This window comes from Vidua macroura, chromosome 6, assembly GCF_024509145.1.
Source record: "Vidua macroura isolate BioBank_ID:100142 chromosome 6, ASM2450914v1, whole genome shotgun sequence".
NCBI classification, from domain to species: Eukaryota; Metazoa; Chordata; class Aves; order Passeriformes; family Viduidae; genus Vidua; species Vidua macroura.
In genome coordinates this window covers 59726995-59750137 of record NC_071576.1, presented here as the reverse complement: position 1 = coordinate 59750137, position 23143 = coordinate 59726995, and the positions used below count along the sequence as shown (strand labels likewise).

General features: G+C 41.1%; 1 protein-coding gene across 9 annotated transcripts in view; it reads right to left on the bottom strand.

Moving 5' to 3' along the window:
- The window catches only part of BMAL1 (basic helix-loop-helix ARNT like 1), a 55487-nt gene that overhangs the window by 11708 nt on the left and 20636 nt on the right, over positions 1 to 23143 (bottom strand). For 2 of the 9 annotated variants that reach the window (XM_053979519.1, XM_053979524.1), the window contains exons 1-10: positions 13713 to 13776; positions 12016 to 12139; positions 11185 to 11332; positions 8390 to 8410; positions 7456 to 7494; positions 7082 to 7123; positions 5976 to 6133; positions 4489 to 4568; positions 3413 to 3505; positions 2311 to 2428 (exon numbers count right to left, since the gene is read on the bottom strand). In XM_053979519.1, the coding sequence (XP_053835494.1) occupies positions 2311 to 2428; positions 3413 to 3505; positions 4489 to 4568; positions 5976 to 6133; positions 7082 to 7123; positions 7456 to 7494; positions 8390 to 8410; positions 11185 to 11324 (691 nt within the window). In that variant the 5' untranslated portion in view covers positions 11325 to 11332; positions 12016 to 12139; positions 13713 to 13776. Of the gene's footprint in view, positions 1 to 2310; positions 2429 to 3412; positions 3506 to 4488; positions 4569 to 5975; positions 6134 to 7081; positions 7124 to 7455; positions 7495 to 8389; positions 8411 to 8667; positions 8778 to 11184; positions 11333 to 12015; positions 12140 to 12256; positions 12276 to 13712; positions 13777 to 23143 lie in introns of those variants that run through there. The other 7 variants (XM_053979521.1, XM_053979520.1, XM_053979525.1 and 4 more) reach the window with 5 other exon arrangements.

Below are 23143 nucleotides of genomic sequence, written 5' to 3'. Positions count from 1 at the left end.
AGAGTAGGGAGACAAAACAATTTCTTCTCTAGCCGGGGACCCAAGGACAGCCAACCTGGATCTCAGGCCCAAGAGCATAAACAACGGGGACTGAAGAGACAAAAAACATGAAGGATGAGACTTCATGGGCTGAGGCTGTAATTGGACAATTAGCTCCAATATGCTAATGGACCAAAACTTATAAAAAAGTGAGATCTTGTGACCAAGCCCTCTTTTGCTTCCATCTTGAAGCCATCTGGGAAGAGCCACAACTGTGGCTCTGGTACTGCCAGGGTGTGGCCTTTGAAGGCTCTTCAATAAATATCCTTTTTATTCCCCTTAACTCTGTCTAGCCTCTGTTCCAGCTGCTTAAGGCATCAGTACCAACACTGCAACTTCTGACTCTGCTTTCTGCTGCTAGAACACTGAGGCGAGCTCGAGAGCGTGGGGTTCTGAGTGCAAAGATCAGCAAGAGACTGGACAAATCCACACAAGTCCTGTGATAAACACTGCAATGTCTCTGATTCATTAAAAATAGAGACATTACTTTTCCACAACCAGAGCAGAATTCCATAAACAGTCACTCAGGAGGCTCCTGACCCTTCAGACTGGCACTTCTCTATCACAACACCCTCCCAGGAAACACGTGTGCATAGAGAGCAGAAGAGCCCCAATGACACTCCAGGGAGAGATGGAGGAAAAAAGGTAGCAGGGACCCACTCAGGAACTGCAAATCCCCAAGACTTCCAGTTATGTCTCAGAAGTCTCTCCTGCCTTGCAGAAATAAGTGTACATGGACATGCCCTAAGAATAAATTCTGACCTTTATCATATTCTCACAGAGGATTCTTTTCTGTGGGAAAACCAACCAAAAGACATCACTCTGAGCCACCAGCAGAGTGCTGGTTCCACCAGGGCTCTGGGAAGACATGGAATGCTTCCATGGCATTCATCAGGAGCACAGGTATCAGCAAGGCCAGTGCTCCAAAGGCTGGTGCAGGATTTAAATCACACAGCAACTTTTCCACAGCCTACCATCTGCTCCAACCATGTCTGCATGGGGATATGTAAAATCAAGCAGCTGTCAACATGAACAAAAACTTCTCAGGCCTTGTGGACTTTTAACATAAGGAGGAATTCCAGCAATTCTAGTATTTTAGTGGAAAGTGTGCCTCCCTTACAATTCCACTGGAGTGAGGTGATGTCCAGGAGGTCAGGCTGCCCTGCACCACATGCCCTCCAAACTGCTGCACCGTGGTGTGAGTACAAGCTGTGCTGAGTTACTCATGCCAAGACAAAAATAAATACGTGCATGCATCCTCATACTCTTCACCAGTACGAGTTCTTGAAATTCTACCAATCCGTCTATCATAGCAGATGGGAAGACTGTAATTCATAGTATTTATTTTTGCCCTAACTTTGTCAGAGCCATACAAAAAAAAAAAAAAAAAAAAAAAAAAAAAAAAAAAAAAACCAACCAACAAAAAACCAGGAGGCAGCACTGCACTGGATATTCATGCTTGACAACCGATGAAACCAGGAGCCAGAAAAAAACTTCAGCTGAATCTGCTGAAGCCTCCAGGCTCCCTGCCCTCAAATGATCTCTCTCAACTTCAGTTTCTGAAGTTGAGCTGGTGGCTTCTGTGAGCTGAGATCCAGGAGATTTCTGCTCCTGACAAGCATGAGACTTAATGACCTGGAAATCTGCAGTTGTGAGATACCACCTTCCACTTAAGCAGTGCAGACTCCTCTTATAAGAGGGAATTAAACACCCACTCACCCCAAAAGCAGCAGACATTCAGAACTACTTTAAAATACCAGAGTAGAACAGAGCTAAGAGACATGGCAAGAAATGAGTGCAAAGTTAAAAACCCTCTGAGAGAAAGGCTGGGTCATTGATGGCAGTAAGCAAAAAATAAGCAGATAAATAAAATGAATCTTCTATCTTGGCTGACAGCTAAGGACTACCAAGATAATGAGTGTATTCTGACCACAGAATGGATGGATTATGGATTGATACAGAATGATGGATTAGAATAAATGCTTCAGATGTTCTAATGGAAAAACTTAAAGCTTTGATGCCTGGAAGAGAGAGGACACCTCACAGGTGAAGCCAGTTCCAGTAATGCCTCTGTGCCACAGTGCATGCCAAACCCAACAGCTTCCAGGAACCTGTTTCACACTATTTTTTTCTTTTTCTCTTTCTTACTGTCTTTAAGCTACAACTTCCTTGGCATGAGACAATCCAGACAGCATCCCCACTTGTGACACGAGGCAAAGCCCCAGCAGCAGTGACTCTAGATGACATTTTTCCCAAAGGTGTAACACTCACTTTTTGCATCTATAAGTCTTTCTCGTGGCGCGGTGTCAGAAGAAGAGAGCTGCTCCTTCACTTTGGCAATGTCTTTAGGATGGAGATAATCAAATAAACTTTGACCAATCAAATCATTCTGTAGAGATTGAACATTCAGTCAAAAAGTAAAATAATGGCTCAGTATGTTTTCTTTGCTTTAGCATGCAGTATGAACAATCCTTTTACACATAGGTGCAACCAAGGAATACCAAATATCCAGATCCAGCCTCATTGCAGGGGGTTTGGACTGGATGACCTTTAAAGGGTCCCTTCCAAACAAGCTATTTTATAATTCTATGATTTGATGGAAAGTTTTCTCTGTGTATTGAAGTTATGACTACATTACACAGTAATTTCTGTCATCATTTTTAGTAAGAGTTTTGCAGAATTGGCATGCTCAATTTCCCCCCACCAAATATTCTGGTTTTTACTCAGTCTTGCTTCTTCTACCACACATTTGAATGAAAATAAAATCCTAATTGCAAATGTTCTCTTTCATTATTTACACATGAATTTAGTATATACCTAACTAAAGGCTGGCTGAGGAAAACTTTTGAAGCTCATACAGGTTTAAATTTGATGAGGAGTGCAGATGACAGAAAGAATGAAGATTATTTACACAATACATGGTCCAAGTTAAGCCTTATGTTGAGCATATGTTAAAAACCTGACTTTGGTATAACTGCTTTCCAGCTTCCATCAGTAAGCATGCAAGCAAAACCAGAACAGGTTGACTGTTCAAAACTAAGTTGAAAAATCCATGTGATGCTACTGGAAGAACCCCAGACTGATGTTTCAATATTTGCTTGCACTCCCAATTAGGTAATGCTTTTGCAAGCCTTGAGGGTAAATCCTTGAGCAGAATGCATTAAATTTAGTTCCTTTTCACCTCCTTGCTTTGAATGGAAACCAGAAACAATATTCTCTAATGACATGGCAGAGAAAAGCTCTCTCTCTCTTTGCAACACCTCTCAGCTTTCAGGACAGACTCTTCTCATGCCTACCCCCTAGTTAAAGGCATAACCATCAAAAAGCTCTCAAATCTTTTAAGACCTGATGTACTTAAAATGAAAAAGAATACCTGACTGTAGTTGAGGATCTTGAAGACAGATTCTGAAACAAACAGTATCTTTCCTCTGTCACAGCCCACAACAAAAAGGAATCCATCTGCTGCCTAATCGGGAGGGGGAAAAGTCAAATCCCAAGTTATACATCCACATTGCATCATTATAACCTTTAAAAGCACTTTGTGTACAGTAGAATTTCTACACTAGGAGAGCTGTCTTAACATTTAGAGGTAACTGAGTCAACAGGAAAAAATGTGAAATTACAATGAAGGGTTTTTTTTGCATCTGCAAACATTTTTGGCACGATTCTGGGCATTGTGCCCAGAATGTAAAATAAATTTTATGAGAAGAAAGAACCCATGTCTTGTCCAATAATATTATGATTATGTTTAATAATTCCTTCAAATTAAAATGTTATTTTAACTGTACTTAAAAAAGCTTCTCTTTTAGAAACCAACCATAACCTGGATATTTATTTCTGTGCCTGGAGGCAACTAATTCCTATTTGCAAAGTCCTGTCTTTTAGTCACACACAAGCATGCAGGAATAGGCCCCAGTTATGTATCTTCAGAGTCACAATGCTGCAGAAATTAAATTCTGCATATGCTGCATCTGGACACTGCAGTGCTTCAACAATTACACAGCCACTAGAAGAGCTGAACTGAGTGATGAGAGAAGCTCTCCACACTATTAAAGCAGGCAGCCAAACACACTGAGTCATGTTACATCAGTGACCTCAATCAAAAGGTGCTCATTGTATCATTGGACACTGAAAATCCTGGCAAGGTAACCCAGGGCAGCAAGTCTGCAAGAAAACAATTCATGTGACTTTGGTTTGTACATGTAATAACTGAAGATTCTGATGGTTCCCATCTAAATCCCCCCTCTTCAATCTTTCTGCTTAAATTAAGAAATGCTAGTCCATCATTAAACTCACTGACTCTGTGAAGCAGGCTCCAGATTTCTTAATGATCCTCCATAATCAAAACATTTTTAAGCTGATACACAAGGTAGAAAACTACTGGTGCTGCGCTTTGCGAGGGCTATAGTCACAGATATGAATATCTCTTAATTAAAAGTTGGAACATACCCTGAGAATAAGATGTTTTAATTCATCATCTGATAGAAAAGCAGGCTTGTAGTTTGCTTCTGTATATGGATTTGTAGCACCTAAAGAAAATAAACAAACAATTCCCATATCATTAACAGTACACACTTAAATGAGCAATTTTCCTTTCGCTCCTTCTTAGACTGTTGTTCATTGTAGGAGTTCTTTAAAATGAACTTTTTTGATTTTGTTTTACTATCAACATGAGCTCTGTTGGTATTAACTTAAAAAAGGATGAAGCTTTTTTTGCTAAGACACAAGTACTGCATGAGGCAGAAATGCAAATTAAATGCCTCCAAGATATAAAAGTATTCCTTGACATATTATTGAACCCAAAGGCTGCCCTTGATTTATGGCCTAGTCTCAGAATTAGAAATTATAAAAATAAGATATGAAAGAATAAAAACATTCAAACTATTTCTTCTCCTTATAACTCAGTAAAACATGACAAGCTCATGTAAACAAATCATCACTTAGGAATTTACAAATCAATTCTCTCATTCCAAGCCAAGGATAAAACCCAGCATTACAATGACATCATCTTACAATGCCAAAACCCCAAAAGTGGCAACAAATGAGGCAGCTATTTATTAAGGAGTAATTATTTTCATTCTATTCCGTTCATAAAGGCAGAGGACAGTCAAATTAGTAACCACTGAAGTGTTATGAAGTATTAACCTCATCAAATGACAGCGGCCAAAACTGCAAGGCTAAATATGACTGAAGGCACCAGTCCTCCCAGAAATGAGGACAATCATCAGGATCTTTTTTACCATTAGCTGCATCCCTTTTTTTTTTTCTCAGTAGTGAATTTCTTGAAGGCTTAAAGCTTTTAACATCAGCACCAATTGTACCCAAGCACTGCTTCACTCATATGAAGCTTTAGGAACACACAGCAATTTCTCACAACCTCAACTCTTCCAAAGCTGTGTGTTTCCTTTAAGTGCTTGCAACAGAAACTCATCAAAAAGACCAAAATTAAGTTTTCAAAGTACTCTCTATTTTTTCCACACAGAGCTAAAGGTACAAACACAAAACCTTAGAAGTCCTGGGGGAATATCATACCTAAAATCTAGCCTCTCCAGCTAACAACTTGGTACATTGCCTGCTTAGAGCAGTGCTCAGTGTTGCACCAGAATTAACTCTGCACTGCTCTTAAGCCTTTTGATCCCTCTCCTCACCTGCCCCAGCTGCCTTGGTGCTGTGGAGTCTGGCAGTAGTGATCAATAGGTCAAGATGATGGAAAGTTATTATTTTCTCATCCCCAAGCTCCCCCAGTCATGGCAGGGTATTTACTGGACCATGAACTAGCAAGGTGTGAATGAACACTGAGCATCAGATGCTGAGAGAAGGAAGAGTCCTCCCAGAATGAATGAACTTACTCCTTTTTAGCAAAAAAAAAGGGAGAGGAAAGGCGTGGCTTTGGGGAAATGCCACTTGGAATGGCCCTGCAGCCCCAGGCAACTCACCACGAAGTGTTTTCATGTGCTGGACAGCCATCCTGAGCACGGTGAGCTTGTCCAGCTTGCGGGACATGGCGTTGCACGTGGGCACCAGCGAGGCCAGCTCGTCTATGAAGCTGTTCATCTTATCCCTGCGCCTCTTCTCGATCTGACTGTGAGCCTCCCTGCACACACACACACAGCAGGGCACGTCAGGCACGTGGAACCATGCCCAGAGCAACCTCCTCGGGGTGAGTGAGCTACCCTGTTATGTGGCAGCACATTTCCCTCTCTCTCTGGATTCTTCATAGAGGTGCACAGAGAGAAGAAAGAGAAAACAATTTCTATTTCTGCTCCTTGTTTTTCCCATGTGGAATGTGTTTGGAGAATTGTTTACCTGGGGTGATTGCTTGGTTGGATTCTGGTGAGGATTGTTTGAGCCTGGTGGCCAATCCAATCCACCTGTGGCTGGGCTCTCAGAGAGGGTCACAAGTTGTGAGTTAGATATGGTAGGTAGAGAAAGTAGGTTTGTAGTTTTAGTATCTTCTTTAAATAGTATATTAATGTATTACAACATAGTTATAATAAAGAAATCATTCAGCCTTCTGAACTGGAGCCAAACATCATCATTTCTTCCCACTGGGTTCGCCTGCATTTTACAATACTGTTATCCTTATGGAAAGGACAGCAGACACTCTTCAGACATTTGATGTGAATTATTTGGGTAAAGAATGGTTATAAGCAACAGGAAAAGTCACAGCATGAGCTTCTGGTTTGTCAGGAAACACACCCAAGTGTTGGTCAGGTTTATATTTTCCCATATTAAGAGTCACTGCTAACACTTTTACAACCCACTATTGAGTCTGAAAGAAGAAAGATGAAAAATGTCACATTACCAGAAACATATCTGGCTTCAATTTAATAGCAATGAGGTGACTAGAACCAAGTTACTTATCAAATTAGTTGTTTCACTTTATGCAAACTTAATGAAAAATGTGAACAGTGCAAAGATATGGAAAAATCAGGGAAGGCCAAAGCTAGACAAATATATTTTCAGAAGAAACATGCACAAATAATTCATACATGGCAAAAAGCAGGAGACAAATCTTTTAAATGTTTGTTTAGAGCATTACCTTGCATTTTTTATCCTGCCTTGTTGGTCTGCATACTCCAATCTGTTGAGAAATGACATCACAAAGTTACAGTGTTGAAAGCACTCAACCCAACTCTAGCTGCATCTCACATCCTACTGATCCTCATTAAGATCTTTTTTTTTTTTAGAATTTGAATTTTATTTAACCTTTCTACAGCAAAGGTCAGTATTTATAACATTGTGCCTCAGACTTGGGGGTGTTTTAGCTTGTCTGTTTCCATGTTGTTTAAACTAAGATTGTTTAGATTATTGCTTCATCCCAGCAAAGCAATAATTTGGGACCACAGGCATCCACAGGCAGGATCCTGTGTCAGAACTGTGGAACTGAGATTTCAGTGACTGTATCAACAGTACCTTCCATGCTGGTCATCTTTATCTGTATCCATACCTTCCCTGCAGAAACAGAACAAAGCAGCACATCACAAACCCAGCAGGACTGGCAGAACTGTTATCCAACTACCATAAAGTCAGAATCAAGCATTCCTGCCATCTCTAAATCACAAATACAAAATGGGAGTCCTTCCCAACCTGGAAGGACTAAGGAAGCTGTGTGGTTTTTGTAACATTAAAACATTTTCTTAAATTAGTTGTGTCTCCTTCAGAACTCACTAAATGGCACAGTTTGATGTGTTTGACAGTAAAACATGCTGCAGTTCAAAGATATCATCTGTTACAAAAATGTTTTTCAGTTAACTACAGAAGGGGGAAAAAAAACCAGCCTTGTGCAGATGCCTGTATGTTCTATAGCTCAGTTTGCCTTATAGTAGTTGATTTTGGGGTAGAAAATGGTAATAACCTAAATCAACACACCACTGGAGATGGCCAAATGCAAGGAGAGAATAAAAGTCAGTGTGAAACTAACCAGGCACACTGGAAATTAGTGCAACTTTCAGTGTAGATACAATGTTTGCTTTTGTTTCAACGGGAAGAAAAGAAGTAAGGAGAGAGGCATGAAGAATAGAAATAAACCCCCTCATTACATTTAATATTGTAGCCACATGTGCACAACTAAGCAGGAGAGGAGAGTGTAAGTTTTCATAGCTGTACTTGGTAAAAAAAAAAAACTAAATGCTCATGACTACACATCTATTTTTAGACAAAATAATTAGGAAGAGAATGTTTTGGTTTACAAAAATCTGTACAACTGTGCTAACATGGACATTCCTAGGCCTGCTCATTCTGGTTTAATTTCTACCTGTGAATTTTAAGTCTATGGTAGCAAAAGACAGGGAAGAAACACTGGGCATCTTTTTCAAGTGAAACCAATTACTAAAATATTTATACTTACTCAAAAGGAAAGCCATCGAGTCTGAAAAGAAAGAAAATAAAGTACACCATATATAGGAAATAAGAACAATGTCTTACATTTTCTGCTGAAATTCTCAAGCTAGTTCATATTCTATTTGAAATGAAAAGCACAATGAAAACAGGACAATAGCAGTGAGCATTTTCTAAAGAAACAAGCTGGTTCAAATTAATCTACTTTCTGAAAGAATAATTCTGCTTTTTAAGAAAAGAGAGCATAGTTCATTACACTTAATGTGAAAAACTAATAAAATAACTAACCTAAATTATGTTATGCAAATCATTGAGATATTGTTTCATCTTCAGAAAGGAAAGATCTGTGCTTTAAGCGTGTTGTCCTTGTGGTTAGATAAATGGGATTTCAGAGGACTCTAAGGCCAGAAATAAAACATAAAAACAAAAATAAAGTATCCCAAGTTTCTCAGTTTTTGATTCTTGCCCAGCAGGATAGATGCACATTTTGCTTTAGACTAAATCCCAAGCTGAACTTTATACAGACTTTATCATATCACAAGGAAATTAAACAGAATGTCTACATGCAAACTAACTGCTGGCATCACTTCAAGACTGTAAAGTGACCTGAAATACCACTGAGCTTTACCATGATAAGAGGCTATGTTTTATAAAAGCCTTATGAAAAAGCCTTCTCATCTCAGCCAGTAACATACTAGTTATTCCTGTTCAACACTGGACACGAGCCTTCTTAAAAATAAACATGGTAGCCTTTCATGTATGGTTCACTGCACTCTTAGATCAATTATCTTTGTGATTAGTTTTAAAATAATATCATAATAATGCTGAATGTTTTCTTCATCTCCCAGTCTGCACACCTGAGTTATTGTCTTAGCCACTGACTCCTGATGCTCACAATTTAACAGCCCTTGTGACACCACCTTTAGCTCTGGGATATTTGTGTGTAAAAACCCCCCAGAAAGCCAAATCTAGAAGAGGTACAAGGTAAGTTACGAATGCAATAGGTAGTTTGTTTTCTCATCATTTCAACTGAAAGCATGACTCCCAAGCAAAGAAATTTACTGTTCAGAGTCCTGTGCATGAAGCCTTGGACAACAGCATTTGACCAGCCCTTGCTGAAGTGACAGCAAACAAGCTGGGCAGGGATTTTCCTGGAGGAGTTGCGGCACAAAGAACTAAAAAGGTGTTGTAGAGAGCTGAAATTGCAGCTGATGACTCCTCTTGCTTGTACTCAAGAGGTGATCAAAGAACCACCCTAAAACACTGGTTCTGCCTCCCTTATTCCCTGGCTTCACTGGTACAGGAAGCATCAAACTGGGCACTTGGATGATTTATGTAATAAAATCATTAACAGGTAGCAGAAGTTGAATGGCAGCATTTCAAAACATTTTCCCAAATATACACATATAAGGAGGGATCAAGGTAGTCTCCCTTAAGTTCTGCTTTCCAAGAGGAACATTTAGTGGCCACCATTTACTTAGCAACACAAAATGAACTATGGTATGACTACACCATATGTAGTGGTATGTAGTGTATGACTACAAAAATAAATAAACTTATTTTACTAAGGATTCAAGGAAACAGAGTTTTCACACATTTTAAAAAATGCACACAAAATCTAAAGGGCAGAATTATACCTTACAAGAACAAGCTGTCTTTTGGAAAAGAGGACTTGAGTAATGCTTCCTATCCTATCCAGAGGAATAAAAATGGAGAAATCCTTTCTAGAGAAGAGGAAGTTTGAGGAAGGATTGAGGCTGTTCACTCAGTTTTGTAGCAGCCAATTCAACTAGGGGGACACGTGCTTTTCAGGGAGACAAAAGGAATTCAGAGAGGTATTTCAAGTTTCACGCCCAAGTTCTCCTAAAAAGAATCTAATTCTTAATTGTGATGCTCAGCATGGATTAAAAATTCTCCTCCTCCTTGTAAAAAGAGCTGCCAACAAACCAAAGGCCCTCAGCAATAAAATCTATGCTAAGTTACATAAAAATGGGCTCTGTGGCTGGATGAATAATGGATGTGGCCACTCACAAATTCCCCTGCAGCCACACTTTGTAAAGTTACAATGCAGAGGAGGCTTGCACAGGCACTTGCAGTAAGAAGCTTGCTCTTGCTGTTCCCAGTGCAGGAGACATTACAGGTCTGGGAGTTTGGCAAACTCTGCTGTGCCCTTCACTGTTCTAAAGCAGAGGTGGTGGGTTTCCTTCTACAGTTGAGATTAAACAAGATTAAACCAGCTGATTACAAGAAATACAGCTCTAATACCTCAAACCAGAGACTATTTAGATTCATATTCAAATGAGAGACCAAAATAGCTTCATCAGGTAAAGGTTGGCAGCACATTGATAGGAAGTGACTAAATAGGAAAAAATAGGTGGAGAAAAGGAACTACTCCTAGTTTTGCTTCCACTTTTCAATAAATTTATTCTCTTCCCCTTCTGTTAGTCAGACATTGTATTTCCTATGTAAATGGTCAATATAACCAACCTTCACACAGTACATTTCATCAGTACTAATTCCATTCTCCCACCAGCCAGAAGTTTTACTCCTCAGACTTACCCCTTTTGACAGCCATCAATTCATCAATTCTAGCTGCACTGAGATGACAGCTTTATTATTATTACTATTCAATAATGAACTTGGCTCTCAGTACATAGTAGCTCTCTTCTTTATTAAAACCTTAAAAGCAGGTTGTAAAAAAGAGGTTATTTAAAAACTGCTATAAATATTTCTATAGTCTTCCCACTGTATTGTTGTGCTACCACCTCCTTTTAGCAGTGCTAAATCAAGAGAAATCCAACTTACTGATAATCAGTTGAGCTTCCCTTTCTTTTCCTATTACAGTCCATTCCTGAAGTGCTAAGGGAACTGGAGATCAAGTCAGCAGGGTCTGGTGACATAAAGTCACTAATTGTAGAAGATATGTCCATCCTTTGGTCTGCCATTGGACTGTCTAACATCAGGGAAGAAATAAAAAACAACCCCCCCAACCAGAAAACCACTGCATTAATGTAAGCAGACACTTAAATATTTTTAACCAAAAAGTTATCTCAAACTTAGCATTCTTTAAAAAACAGCAACAATCAGTTTCTGGTTTTTTCCTACTGCTATAAAAATAACAGGTAATTTCTCCCTTTCCAGTTACTGCTGTATGGAGTATTACAGACAAACCATGACCATTCTGAAAACAAATTATGTAACACAATTGTTTTTAAAGATTTGTCAGAATGATCTTGAACTAAACCAGGTTTACTCTTATGTTACCTGGCCAGCCAATTGCTTTTTCCTAACAGGAATAATTCTGACAGGGAACACTTGTTTTAGTGTGTCTCTGCATTTGAAGATCACACAAGAGCTCACAAAGTTCTATTTCCACTGAATACAGAACATTTCCATAGAAATAAACACCTCTGCACAGAAGACTCCACAAACAAAAATAATATAACCCAATGGTGGTCAAAGAAGTCTAGTTAAAGGTACAAATTAATCTAATTGGCTTTTTAATCCTCTAGGCTGCAAGTAATTCAAATCTTCACTATTTAATCCTCTAGACTGCAAATAATTACACTGTTGGAAGAAAGCCTGTGAAAAGTTCCCTGCTAAATAGCATCAACTGTGAAAGAGAAGAGGCTTTACCTGAAGGCCTGTCTTGGAAGCCTAAATCCTCCTGGGCAAAGATGATGATGCTCAGCCCAAAGCAGCTGATAACCTTAGAACTCTTCCATGCCTCATGTTCAGTTGGTCAAATACTTTCAGAAACCTGAATGGGAGGGAAAGCCAGCAAGCTTAAAAAACACCTTAAAAACAATTGGTTTAGACACAGTTTACAAAATCAATAGATGTTTCCAACTCAGGGATCAAATACTCATTTCCTTACAAAGTGTAGAAACTTTATCCATCCATCCAAAGGGTTAGTTGTTGGGATGTGCATCTCCAATGGACCAAGCTTTGGGCAGAAGGAATCTCTGGCACCACCTCCTTTTGGGCCCTTTTTACCATCCTCTGGTCTTTGCACAAACCCCCTCTGCTCACAATGATCACAAAATAACAATCATGAGCACATTTGCTGCCAGATGCTGCCAGAATGAGTTAAATTGCTGTCACACAGACTTACCCTTCAGTCCTGACTGCCTTACTCTAAGGGTGGTCCTAAGTTTGGGCTTGGCTCACTGTTTTGTTTTCCCCTGTAGCAGCAGCTGGCATCTTTGAAGGACAGGGGTTAAACATGGTTCTATTCTGCAGGCTTCAAGTTTTATACAAAATGCACACCCCATACTACAACTCAAGCCCTCAAATGTGTCTCCCAAGTATGCTACAAACATGTGGATGCCCTTCCCTTCCACACTGCTGTCACAAAACAAATTTTTCAGCAAAACCTACTGTGGAAGATTTAGAAACTGTTTGACATTTTCCTCCTGCAAGGAAACTTCCAAAGTCCATTAGATACACAGTTTTCTGGCTGATCCACCTTTGAGCATCCTGACTGCCTTCCCAACCTGTGACAGCAGTAGAACTTCCCAAGAACACAGAACAAGCAGCTCCCATGACACTCTCAGAAGCTTACAAGTCAAACATCCTGTCAACATGATCACACCGTAACCAATTCTGCTGAAGCATGTATGTAGACATGAGTTATTAGCCAAAAAATAATGTAAAGTTGCTTGTTATCATTTCCTTCAGCTCTGCCAGAACAGCAAATTCAGAATTTCACAAGCTTAAATTATCTAAATTTCTGGTCCTGGAAGGTCAGGCAAGTCACTGTCTTGGTACCACAAACTACTGAAGAAAGGATCACTGTTGTTCCAGCAGCAGAGCATCCAAATTGCTGCTGAGAGCTCATTGTCCATCTCACCCAACAACTTCTCTGTGGTCCTTTCCCAATAACCCAACCCCTTTTCCATTCTTGAGAATGTGTGAACATACTGGTAGAGGCACATGAAGAGGCCAGCTGGCACCAGAACTGACCAAAGCTAAATCAGTACAAATTTCAGTTAAATTATGAAATGCTATTGAATCCATAACCACATTTGTTTTGCTTTCATTCACACCCATAGCTCTTTGTAGGTCAGGCCCTACTGTCTCCCTGTTTTCCCAGCTGTCTGCTTTGTCTCTCTTAGCCCCAGCAGCCCAACAGCTACAGACTCAATGGTGTTACTGTGGTGGATGAGGTTGCTGCATCTCAATTTACCAGTAAAACCAGTCACTGGCCATTTCTCTGTGCTTGGTTCAGACCCAAACCCATTATCTTCAGTCTCAGTTGATGTGCAGAAATTAGCTATAGCTAAACTTAGTTTCTGAACACCTCTCTATGTGAGGGTGCTGGCTGAACTCACATTTTACTGCATTAGGTAATTCATGGACCACCTATGATGACCTCAGACAGAAGGCTGGGATGAGCTGGAATGAACAAAGAAAAAAGGGGGTGGAGGAAAAAGGGTTTGTTATTTTTACCACAGTCCTCTCTCTTTAAGAATGCCTGCAACAGTAAGCATTTCAGAACCAGAACACCACACAAATCACCGTGCACTAATGCAAAAACCAAATTGTTCATCTCAAACAAAAATTTCATATCAGTTTTATAGAAAAAAAAAAAATTAAATCAAGTATCCATTCAGCTCTGCTATTTTATACCTGTCTATATTTGATAGTTTCAAAGCAGTTATTTTAAGTGTCTTGACCACTTGAGCAGAAAAAAAATACATAAAGAGCAGAATTCTCAATTTAATTTTCAGTCAGCCCTTTCTCTACCATGCCCCAAATGCTCACCCAGTCCTACATTTTAGCATTACAGGAATTAAGAACTATGCATGTCTCTTGAAATGAGTTTTAAAGTTAAGAAGATGTCAACTCAATGATCAGAGCAAAAATCAGCATGCCCCACTAAACAGTGAACAGTTTGGAGAAATGTTTTTTCTCAAGGCTTTCTTAAAATTCTAGGAAATTGAGTATTTTCTGTCTTTTCAGCCTCCATCTGCTGGATGTTCAATGCCTAAAAAGAATTCTCTCTGAGGAAGAACACAAAAGTTACCCATATTTATAAGCAAAGTTCAAATCTTCCATTTATGATGCCAAACTTGTTGCCAAAGTACTCTAAGGACCTACTTGAAAAAAATGTCATGGAGTCTACTTCCTGATTGAATTCCCCTGCAGAGGAGAATCAAATTATATTTTGTCACTGTATCCATGACAGTTTGTCTCTACAGCCTGTTTGGGACTACTTCCTTGGGATTCCCTTTCCTTGCATTTCCTCTTCCTCTGATCCCCTGAAACAAGGCTAATGAGACAGCAAAAATAAATCTTACTGTTCGTCCCTTAAAAAAAAAAAAAAAAAAAAAAAAAAGTGAGACGACACGTGACCAGCTTAATCATGCAGCAAAGCTGATCACGAGTACACAAACACCTCTGAGCAAATCAAGGTCACAGCTCAAGTAGGTCAACTCCACGAGCCAAGCACCCACCCAGAGTCAGGACCTCTTTTACACAAGCCCCATCAGCTCTGGTTCCCCCAGGCAAGAGGCAGCCATGTCCGAGGCACGCATGGATTTATTCTAAAAGAAATGCAATTCATAACTTTATGAATCATGAGTGTCTTGTATCTCAAAAGCGCAGTTTCGCAACGACAGAGGAAAACCGTGGTGTGGTTTCCTGAAGAAGTCATTGAAAAGATACTGATTGTCCCTATGGGTAATGACTGAACCAAAAACAGCCCCAGAAAGGAAACCATCTACTTCCCTCCACAGCAGTATTCCACTGCTGGAGTTGAGTGTCACAGCACAAGCTGGTACAAAACAGAAGAAGAGGTTCTTCATCTTCCCTAGCAGCACTTTGCTGCTGCTGGAGGCTCCCAACACACTTGCACTTGATGGTGGGGAGATTTCAGCTCGGCAGCACAAGGACTCCAAGTGTCCCTGGGACGATTTCAAGATGCAGACCAGCATCCATGGGCTCAATGCTGCAAGTCACAAGCAGCTCCTACATCAGAGCCTTTATTATGGAATACTCCATAGGAATCACAGGAAGATTTCTGAAGTAAAGCAGGGTGGTTTCCTTTGCCCTCAGCACTTAAGGAATACCTAAGTCAGAATACTTCCTATCTTCCCAATATATTGATACTGTTTGGCTCCCTAACACCATTTGCAAGTACTCTGCACTTCCAGAAGACAAAAAGCCCTGTGGTTTCCTCTCACATGAAGATGTATCTCACCACACTCTCTGGTGCAAAGAAGGGATTTTACCCTGGTTTGTTTGTTGTGGTCACCCTTTTACCACCAAGTCCTCAGCACGCTCACCAGCCCTGGCAGCCTGCGATTCACATCTGAGTTTTGGAACTCCTCCTGACATCAGCAGCTCGTGCTTGGACCCTGACCACCCACCCAGAGCTGCTCCATCCTCCTGCAGCCTCTCACAACAGGGCAGGGTGATGTCCTGCTCTGTGGAGGGCAGAGGCACAGCCCTCAGCTGCCCAAGAGACCCCCCTCTTCCAAAAGCTGCTCCCCATCTTTCCTAAGCAAAAAGCAGCAGGCTGGAGGGAGGCAGCCCATGAATTTTAACCAGCCACCAAGCTTCAAGATAAGCAATTTTGACATGGAGGGGAAAATGTCTCCAATAAAAAGAAGAAAAAACCCCACATGCAGTTTCTCAGTAGATCAATCTGTTCAGTTACACTCCCACACCAAAAGCATCTGATCATCAGCAGAGTCTCTGAGAAAAGGCAGAACAGGTCACATCATGGCCTCACCTCACAGCTTTCCTGACTCTCACAGTGGTGATGGAGACACACAACAATGCATTTTAGCTTGCTCACAGAACACTGAGAATTCCAGATCAAGAGGGGCCTTGGCTCCCATCTCTCCTTGTTTATGAGGGAAAATACCTGCAACCTTTACTTCCAGCTACTTTAACAAAGGATGTCTCGTTGCCTCAAAACCAAGAATAAGTGCTAACTGAAATAACTTCCTCTTGCACGGGGAGCCCAAAACAAGACCCAGAACACAGAAGTGTCTGAGCAGCACTCAGTAAATGGGAAGGATCACTTCCCCCAGCCTGCTGGCAGCACAACTCCTGGTGCAATCCAGGAGGCTCTTGGCCTTCTTTGCTGCAAGGGCGCCCTTGGCAGCTCATGAACCATCAACATCTTTTCTGCCAAGCTCTTTTCCAGCTGTTCAGTCCCTTATCTGTAACTGAGACATGGGTTTTTTTCCTCTCCAGGTGCAGGACTTGGTTTTTCTATTTCTCTTTGCTAACTTCCTCAGGTTCTGTCTAAGATTTTTGGTGACCCTTTTCTCTGGTCTTGAGAGATCCCCCTGCTTGGTAGCACACTCACGTGGTGTCTCAGACACTCCTCCCCGGTTTGCATTTGTCTGCAGCTCTAAGTATAAAGTTTCAGACAGCATGGAAGGAAAGGAAAACCAACTGGTTCTGGAAGGAGAACCCAACAGAATTAAACAGCCTCCAAAAATCCTAGCACATGCTCTTTCCTCAGTGAAGCAGACAAATATGTGTTTCAAGGTGGTGTAGTCACATGGGAAGGCCTTGTGGATAGAAGTATGGATCACCTTCATAACAGAAAAGGAAAAATGGATCAAAACCAAAGCCAACCCATGTCACCTCCAGGAATCAAACCTGTTTAGACCAGCTGTGCTATGCATGAAGTATTTCCCTCCTTAACAGGGGACTGGGATATACCTGCTCAAGGTCGAGCTTAAAATTGTACAGAACGGCCACTGGAGACATCATCAGGACCAGCATCCTGATTATCCAGCTGACCCTCAGCCACAGGAGATTCCATTTCCCCTCACATCTCAAAAGTGTGTGCCTCTCTTCTCTACCTACCCACTGAATCCCAGCTGCAAGAGGGTTTCAACAAAGCTTGCCAGTTTGCAACCATTACTGAAAGCTTGATCTAGTGTAAGCTCCTCGTGGGCCAAGATGAGACTCTTTGAGCTCTCATTCTTTGAAGTGAGCTTATGCTGCCCTGTTTGCATATTTCATTCTGGGCAGCCATCAAAAGGAAACATCACAAGGGAACCAATCAAGGCCTTGTGAAAAGGTGGTGATGCACACTCTTGGAAGTCAGTGCTAACACGCTGCTGTTACCAAAGGAATTTGGCCTGCTTCAATAATCAGTCTGCCAGCACATGCACTCCTCAGGTTCCAAGAAACTGCTTCCAACAGGGAAAACAGAAAGGGACCTGCCCTTCTTGGAAGGCCAGGCTTGAAGGGATTTATGAAACCTCTACACATGAAACAAACTGTAGCCTCTCTGAAGGCTGCTGGAACCAAGAAGTACTGGTCCTCACATCAGCAGATACTGGGTATAGCTCCCAGTGCTGCAGAATTCCTAAACTCAGCCCCAGCACACGGAATGAGACTGAACCAGCACTTCAGGTGTCTCCACTGAGAGCAGGAACCACTGAATTCTGCCTCAAGAGCTCTGCACACTCTGTGTGTTACTGGGTGCCTCATGACATTTTATAGACACACTGAGATCACCACAGATATTCTAGGAACACATGTTCATATTTCACCTCAAATGTCAACAGGGATACATTAAGGAGGGTTTTACCAGGAAAGTGTAGCTGCCACACAGCACCTGTAAGCTAACAGCTGATCTCCTACAAAGAGAACAAAAAGTTAAATTCAGAATTACACCCAGGTCTATCTGCCAATGAAAGATCCTCTCTCAATCAGCACACTCCTTTGGATGTCTTAGGATTTCAACAGGTCCTGCTGTTCTAAAACATCCAGATTGACTTCATTGGAAAGGGATACAGCCATTATTCCATAAAATGGAATGAAAATCAGTCGTCCTGAGAAATCCAGCTGCTTGTAGAAAAAGGACTGAGCCCAATGTCAGAAGTGTTTTAATTATTTAAACCCGAGACATCCAAGCCAACATACTTTAAAACAATGCTTCAGAAACATTGTTCAGCACAGCATCCCAGAATTTCTGTAATATAAGTTATGGAACAAAGTAACATTAAAAATAGGGTTCACTAATGTTAAATGTTGGTAAAGTAAGTTCACAAAATCTATGTTAGGATATGATATTTAATATTTATTTATTCCAATCCTTCAGAAGATTTTGTATATGTGTGAGAAGAAACAAGGTATTGTATTTTCAAGACGGGGGAGAATGAGAAGATTTAAAATTAAAAGACAACAGAAACTTTAAGTCCTTTGGGCCAGTTATTTCAATCTGCTCATTTGACATCAAAACCAATTGTTCTTTTAGTATTGACAGAGTTAAAAGAAACAGACCCAGGCTCAACAAAGGAAATCTACCCCCTCAATTACTACAATCTAAACTTAGCTGAAGTCCTAAGTCTCCAAGCCAGGTCCAGCCTCTAAGGTGTGAGGGACCTACTGTTTCACAACCACTGGATGCAGTCCTTGCTCACTAACTCCAAGCCAGCCAAGGGATTTGCAGAGGGTGGGAGGCAGAGCAGGGTGTGTGAAAGACAGGAAAATCCATCCTACCATGTGGGTAAATCAATTATCCAACATTAATGGGCTTCAAGGAAAAACCTAATCAAAGATGATATCTTTAATAGCTTATGTACTTTCAGCATGCTTTGATCAGAAACACACATCCAAACCCACAAAACAACAAAAACCTTCTCAGCTGAGGAGGCAGCGGTTCTGTGAAGTCTCCCAAGTTGTACACATCACTTCTGATCTGTCAACAACAGAAGATGCACTGTAGAGTTGACTTCAAAGCCAAAATTTTTAGAAGATTAGAAATTTCTCTGTAAGAGGACTGTACACAACCTGGACTGACATTTCTGGAGCAGGAGCAACATACAAGAGAACAAGTAGGTAAGCTACTTAACTCACTCCCCATGTTATACAAACACTGGGAATTTACAAGCAGTGCCTCTGTGACTCATGGCTGGGAATGGCTCCTTTTTGCACTTGCAGTGCAAAAGATGCAGCTTTTTGTTTCAAGATTTCATCCAACTCCTAAATTATGAGCACCAGTTTACAGCAGACAGATGTTTTAGATAGCTGCCTTAAAGACTTCAATTAGCCAAACAGAACAAGTAACTTTCATATTGTTTAAATGCACATCTAATCTAGAGATGATGAATAAAGCCCAACTGTACACTGTAAGTATTATTATGACTGTGATATGATCTGGGCAAATTTAATTTCCTTATTACAGCTCAGTGAAGCTCATGGATCCTCACAACCCAGCAGATATTTTTCCTGTAGTTCATAATCTCAAAAGTTGTCTTTCAGTGGCAGGAAGGCAAAATCCTCTCGGAAGTTCAAAGAAATGTGCCTTTAAAACGAAACAGCAGCCTAGCAAAACACTTCCTCATTTATGTCAAAAGTAGAGTTTTACCCTGTGACCACAGGCTTGGCACACCATGGAACCCCTTCCAGGGCTTCTTCCTCAAGCTCAGAACTACTGCGTGTACTTTAATACCTCCTGTTATAGGATCACTTGACTTTAACATTTCAAGTGAGCAGAAGCTTTAACTCAAGTCACTCTTCTCACTGGTACAGCACTATCTTAGTACTCTATTAGTTACTCCAGCTTCCAGCCACCAAGTCCTTCTGGGCTTTTGTCAGGTCCTCATTTTCCTCCCTCCTCTTACTGCAGCATGGTAGGCATCCAAACCAGACGATACATTCAAGCCATGGCATGAATAATACTATCCAAGTAATATTTTCTCATGTGACTTTTAAAATTTATTCATTATGGGAAATTAGCCGTTTTTCAGCTAAACAGATTGAACCACTAGTCACTTCTTTTAGCCTCTGAGGTGCATCTATTAAGGTGAAAATCCTAGTTTTCTTTTGAGTTGAACCACTTGGTCCAAATAGTTTTAAAGACATTGCACAGAGCTCTTTTTCAGTCATATTAATACTACAACAAACCCAAACACATTTGGCATGTGCAAGACCTTTCATTCAGAGATCTATTGCCAAACTGCAGCTAAATACTTTATATCTTCAGGGAACAAAGCATTGGAACAAGAGGGCAGAAATATCACCAGAAGGAGCAAAGACAGGTGGTTCTATTTATAGCTGATACTTTCATTTCCAGTTTTTGCATATTCCCTCTGGTCCTGCTGGATTTCATCTCTGGCTGGAAGAAGCCACCCCTGCTCTCAGCACTCTGCCAGGCTGACAAAGCAAAGCCAACAGGCTGTCACTTTCCCTTCCATCCTAAAGTAAGCCCTGGGAAAAGGAAGAAACTCTCACCCTGCCTGGAACCAAGCTGGAGTATTCCTCATTCTAGCTGCCTCTCCATCATTTCCTCTAGCTCACATATCCTCAACAGGATCATTTTTCCCCACTGGTTTTTTACAAGCTCTTTTTGACGTCACAAAAAATCAGCTGTCAAATACAAATGCATCACGTCCATGTGAATGTCCACATTTCTTCCTTCACACTATCTTAGAGGCTCAACTTAATTTTTGTTCTCCCGCACTACCAGTGCTTTTTGGATAAGAGGGCATCACCGCTTTTTGTTAAGTGTACAAGTCAGAATCTGGTTAAAAAAAAAAATCCAGAGAATGTACAATGATGGCATAGCTACTGTATACATTAAAGTTTGTGTGGAAACAGAAATCTGCAACTCTAAATTATTGACAAATTTCCAGTTTTAAGAAAACCCTCTCACCACACGTGCACCTGCAACTGGAGTCCCTCTGTTGGTGGAACAACAATAAACACTGACATAAATAAGCTCAGCAGCTTCCTTTCCTGAAGTCACACTATTTGCCAGTTAAATCCAAATCAAACTAGGGAAACCCTGACACTGCAACAATTTAGCACTTCCTAAAGCGTTTTATGGAGAACACGTAAAGAAACACACTTCAGAAAAAGATACACATGTCATTTTCAAGTCTCGGTTAATGCTCCTGTGTGGGATATAGATTTGTAAGTAAGCTGGCAAAAAGCTGACATGCCAAGACACTTATAATGTACTGTAATTAGGAAAGAGTTGGCTTCTGATTGTGATGGTATGAATTATAACATCTGTATTGTCTCACCCTTCTCTTGAGACTAAAAATGGAATAAAAGTTTTTAAAACGCCTCTCAGTTTTCCCATCTCTGGGTCAGAAAAGAACATAATCCAACACTCCAGAGGTAACACCACCACCCATAGCTGAAATCCAGGTTTTTGAAGGAGGGATTTGCTGCTAAGGCTGAGAAAGGCAGCCCTTCCAAGCCACGACAGCTCACACTGGGGCATTATCCCACACTCTGCCCTTCTCAGAGAGCCACACAAAGCAGTTGGAAGCGCAGCCACAGAGAACACTGAGAAGTAGGGCAAGCTCCCAAGGCCCCCCGGGCCAGCACTAATATTGACACAGCACATTAGGAGCAGAATTGCTGTGGCTGACAACTCCCTGTCCAGCCAGAGCAGTGCTTGGGAGTGCTACGGATCGAGGCAAGGGATGGCAGGACAGGGAAACCACAATGCCAACCCAAAGAGGTCCTTCAGCAGGACATTAAAGTTAGAGGTCTCACTGCACCATATGAACACTTAAGTGAATGCTCTTGGCTTCTACTGCAGCACTAGCTACTTTTTATGCTTTCTTCTCTTTCTTGGATAAAATGGAATGTCTGTGCAATGTGACACATGTTCAAGGTGAGCCCCTAACACCCTACAACATGGACCTCACTAAAGCCAGCATTTTGAGAGGTTTTGGTTTTGAGGCTTTGCAATTACAGCATTCAAAGTAAGACTTGATGGAGTAAATCAAGTGAAAGTTTAGGGAAAAACCATCAGAATGTGGCTTGGAAAAAGTTGTATTTGTCTAGCTCAGGATAAGCACGAGATACTGTAAACCTCACAGCAAAGTTTCACAGAACAGCTGGTAGAACACCTTAGTGCCAAAGGGATGGCTTTACTTCCTTTTTTAGTCTCTTGTCACACTTCCCCCAGATTTCCCTTCCAGTACTCCAGCAGAGACTTTTATGAAGTCCTCAGAGTCTGCCTGTACAGTGTATTGAATTCATCAGGCTGAACAATAACTTCAGAGAAAGCACAGTCTTCTGGGGGCTCAGAAATCTCAAGTGCCTTGCTGAAAGGGCAGATGATACCTAGAAGCAGCTCAAAGCAAGGGGAGGAGACGTGCCAGAGAAGGGGAAGGGAAGAAATGTCCCATCCAACTACAGTAAGCAGTTAAAATATCCCTGTTACAGCCTTTCTGCACTTTCAAGTATTTTCAGCACTCCCACAGGATTTGTTTTCAACACACAAATCCCTCCTTGATTTGAGCAAGACAAGGTGTGCTGAAACCTTTCCACTGATCCACATCTGCACTGTGACATTTTCTCTGCTCTTTTGTGAATGGCAAGTTATGAATACACAGACACAGCAGAGGAGTATTTCCATCCACTCTGCAGTCACTACTGCAGTGGGAGTGTGAGCTTTATTTTCTTGAGGAAGGCCTACAGCAATAGGACAGCCCTTCAGAGAAATGGCTGATACAACATATTCCTGTTTTGTGCCTCTGTACATCCACGCTGATGCTGAGAACCACACATTTCCAAACCTGTGACATTCAGCAGCCAGAGATACAGCTGGATACAAGCCTCAGACCTGCCTTTTCCAGACAGGCTTTTAAACCCATGATTTCTAATTTAAATCAACAGTCAAGTTTGAATGTGTACCTTTACATTACAACTGAAACTGAAGAAGTTTTAAAATTGCTGCTGTATTTGGAACAAAGACTCAAGTTCCCAAATCATGACAGCCTTTATAAAGGCAGAAGAATGATCAGGGAACACCACCAATTCA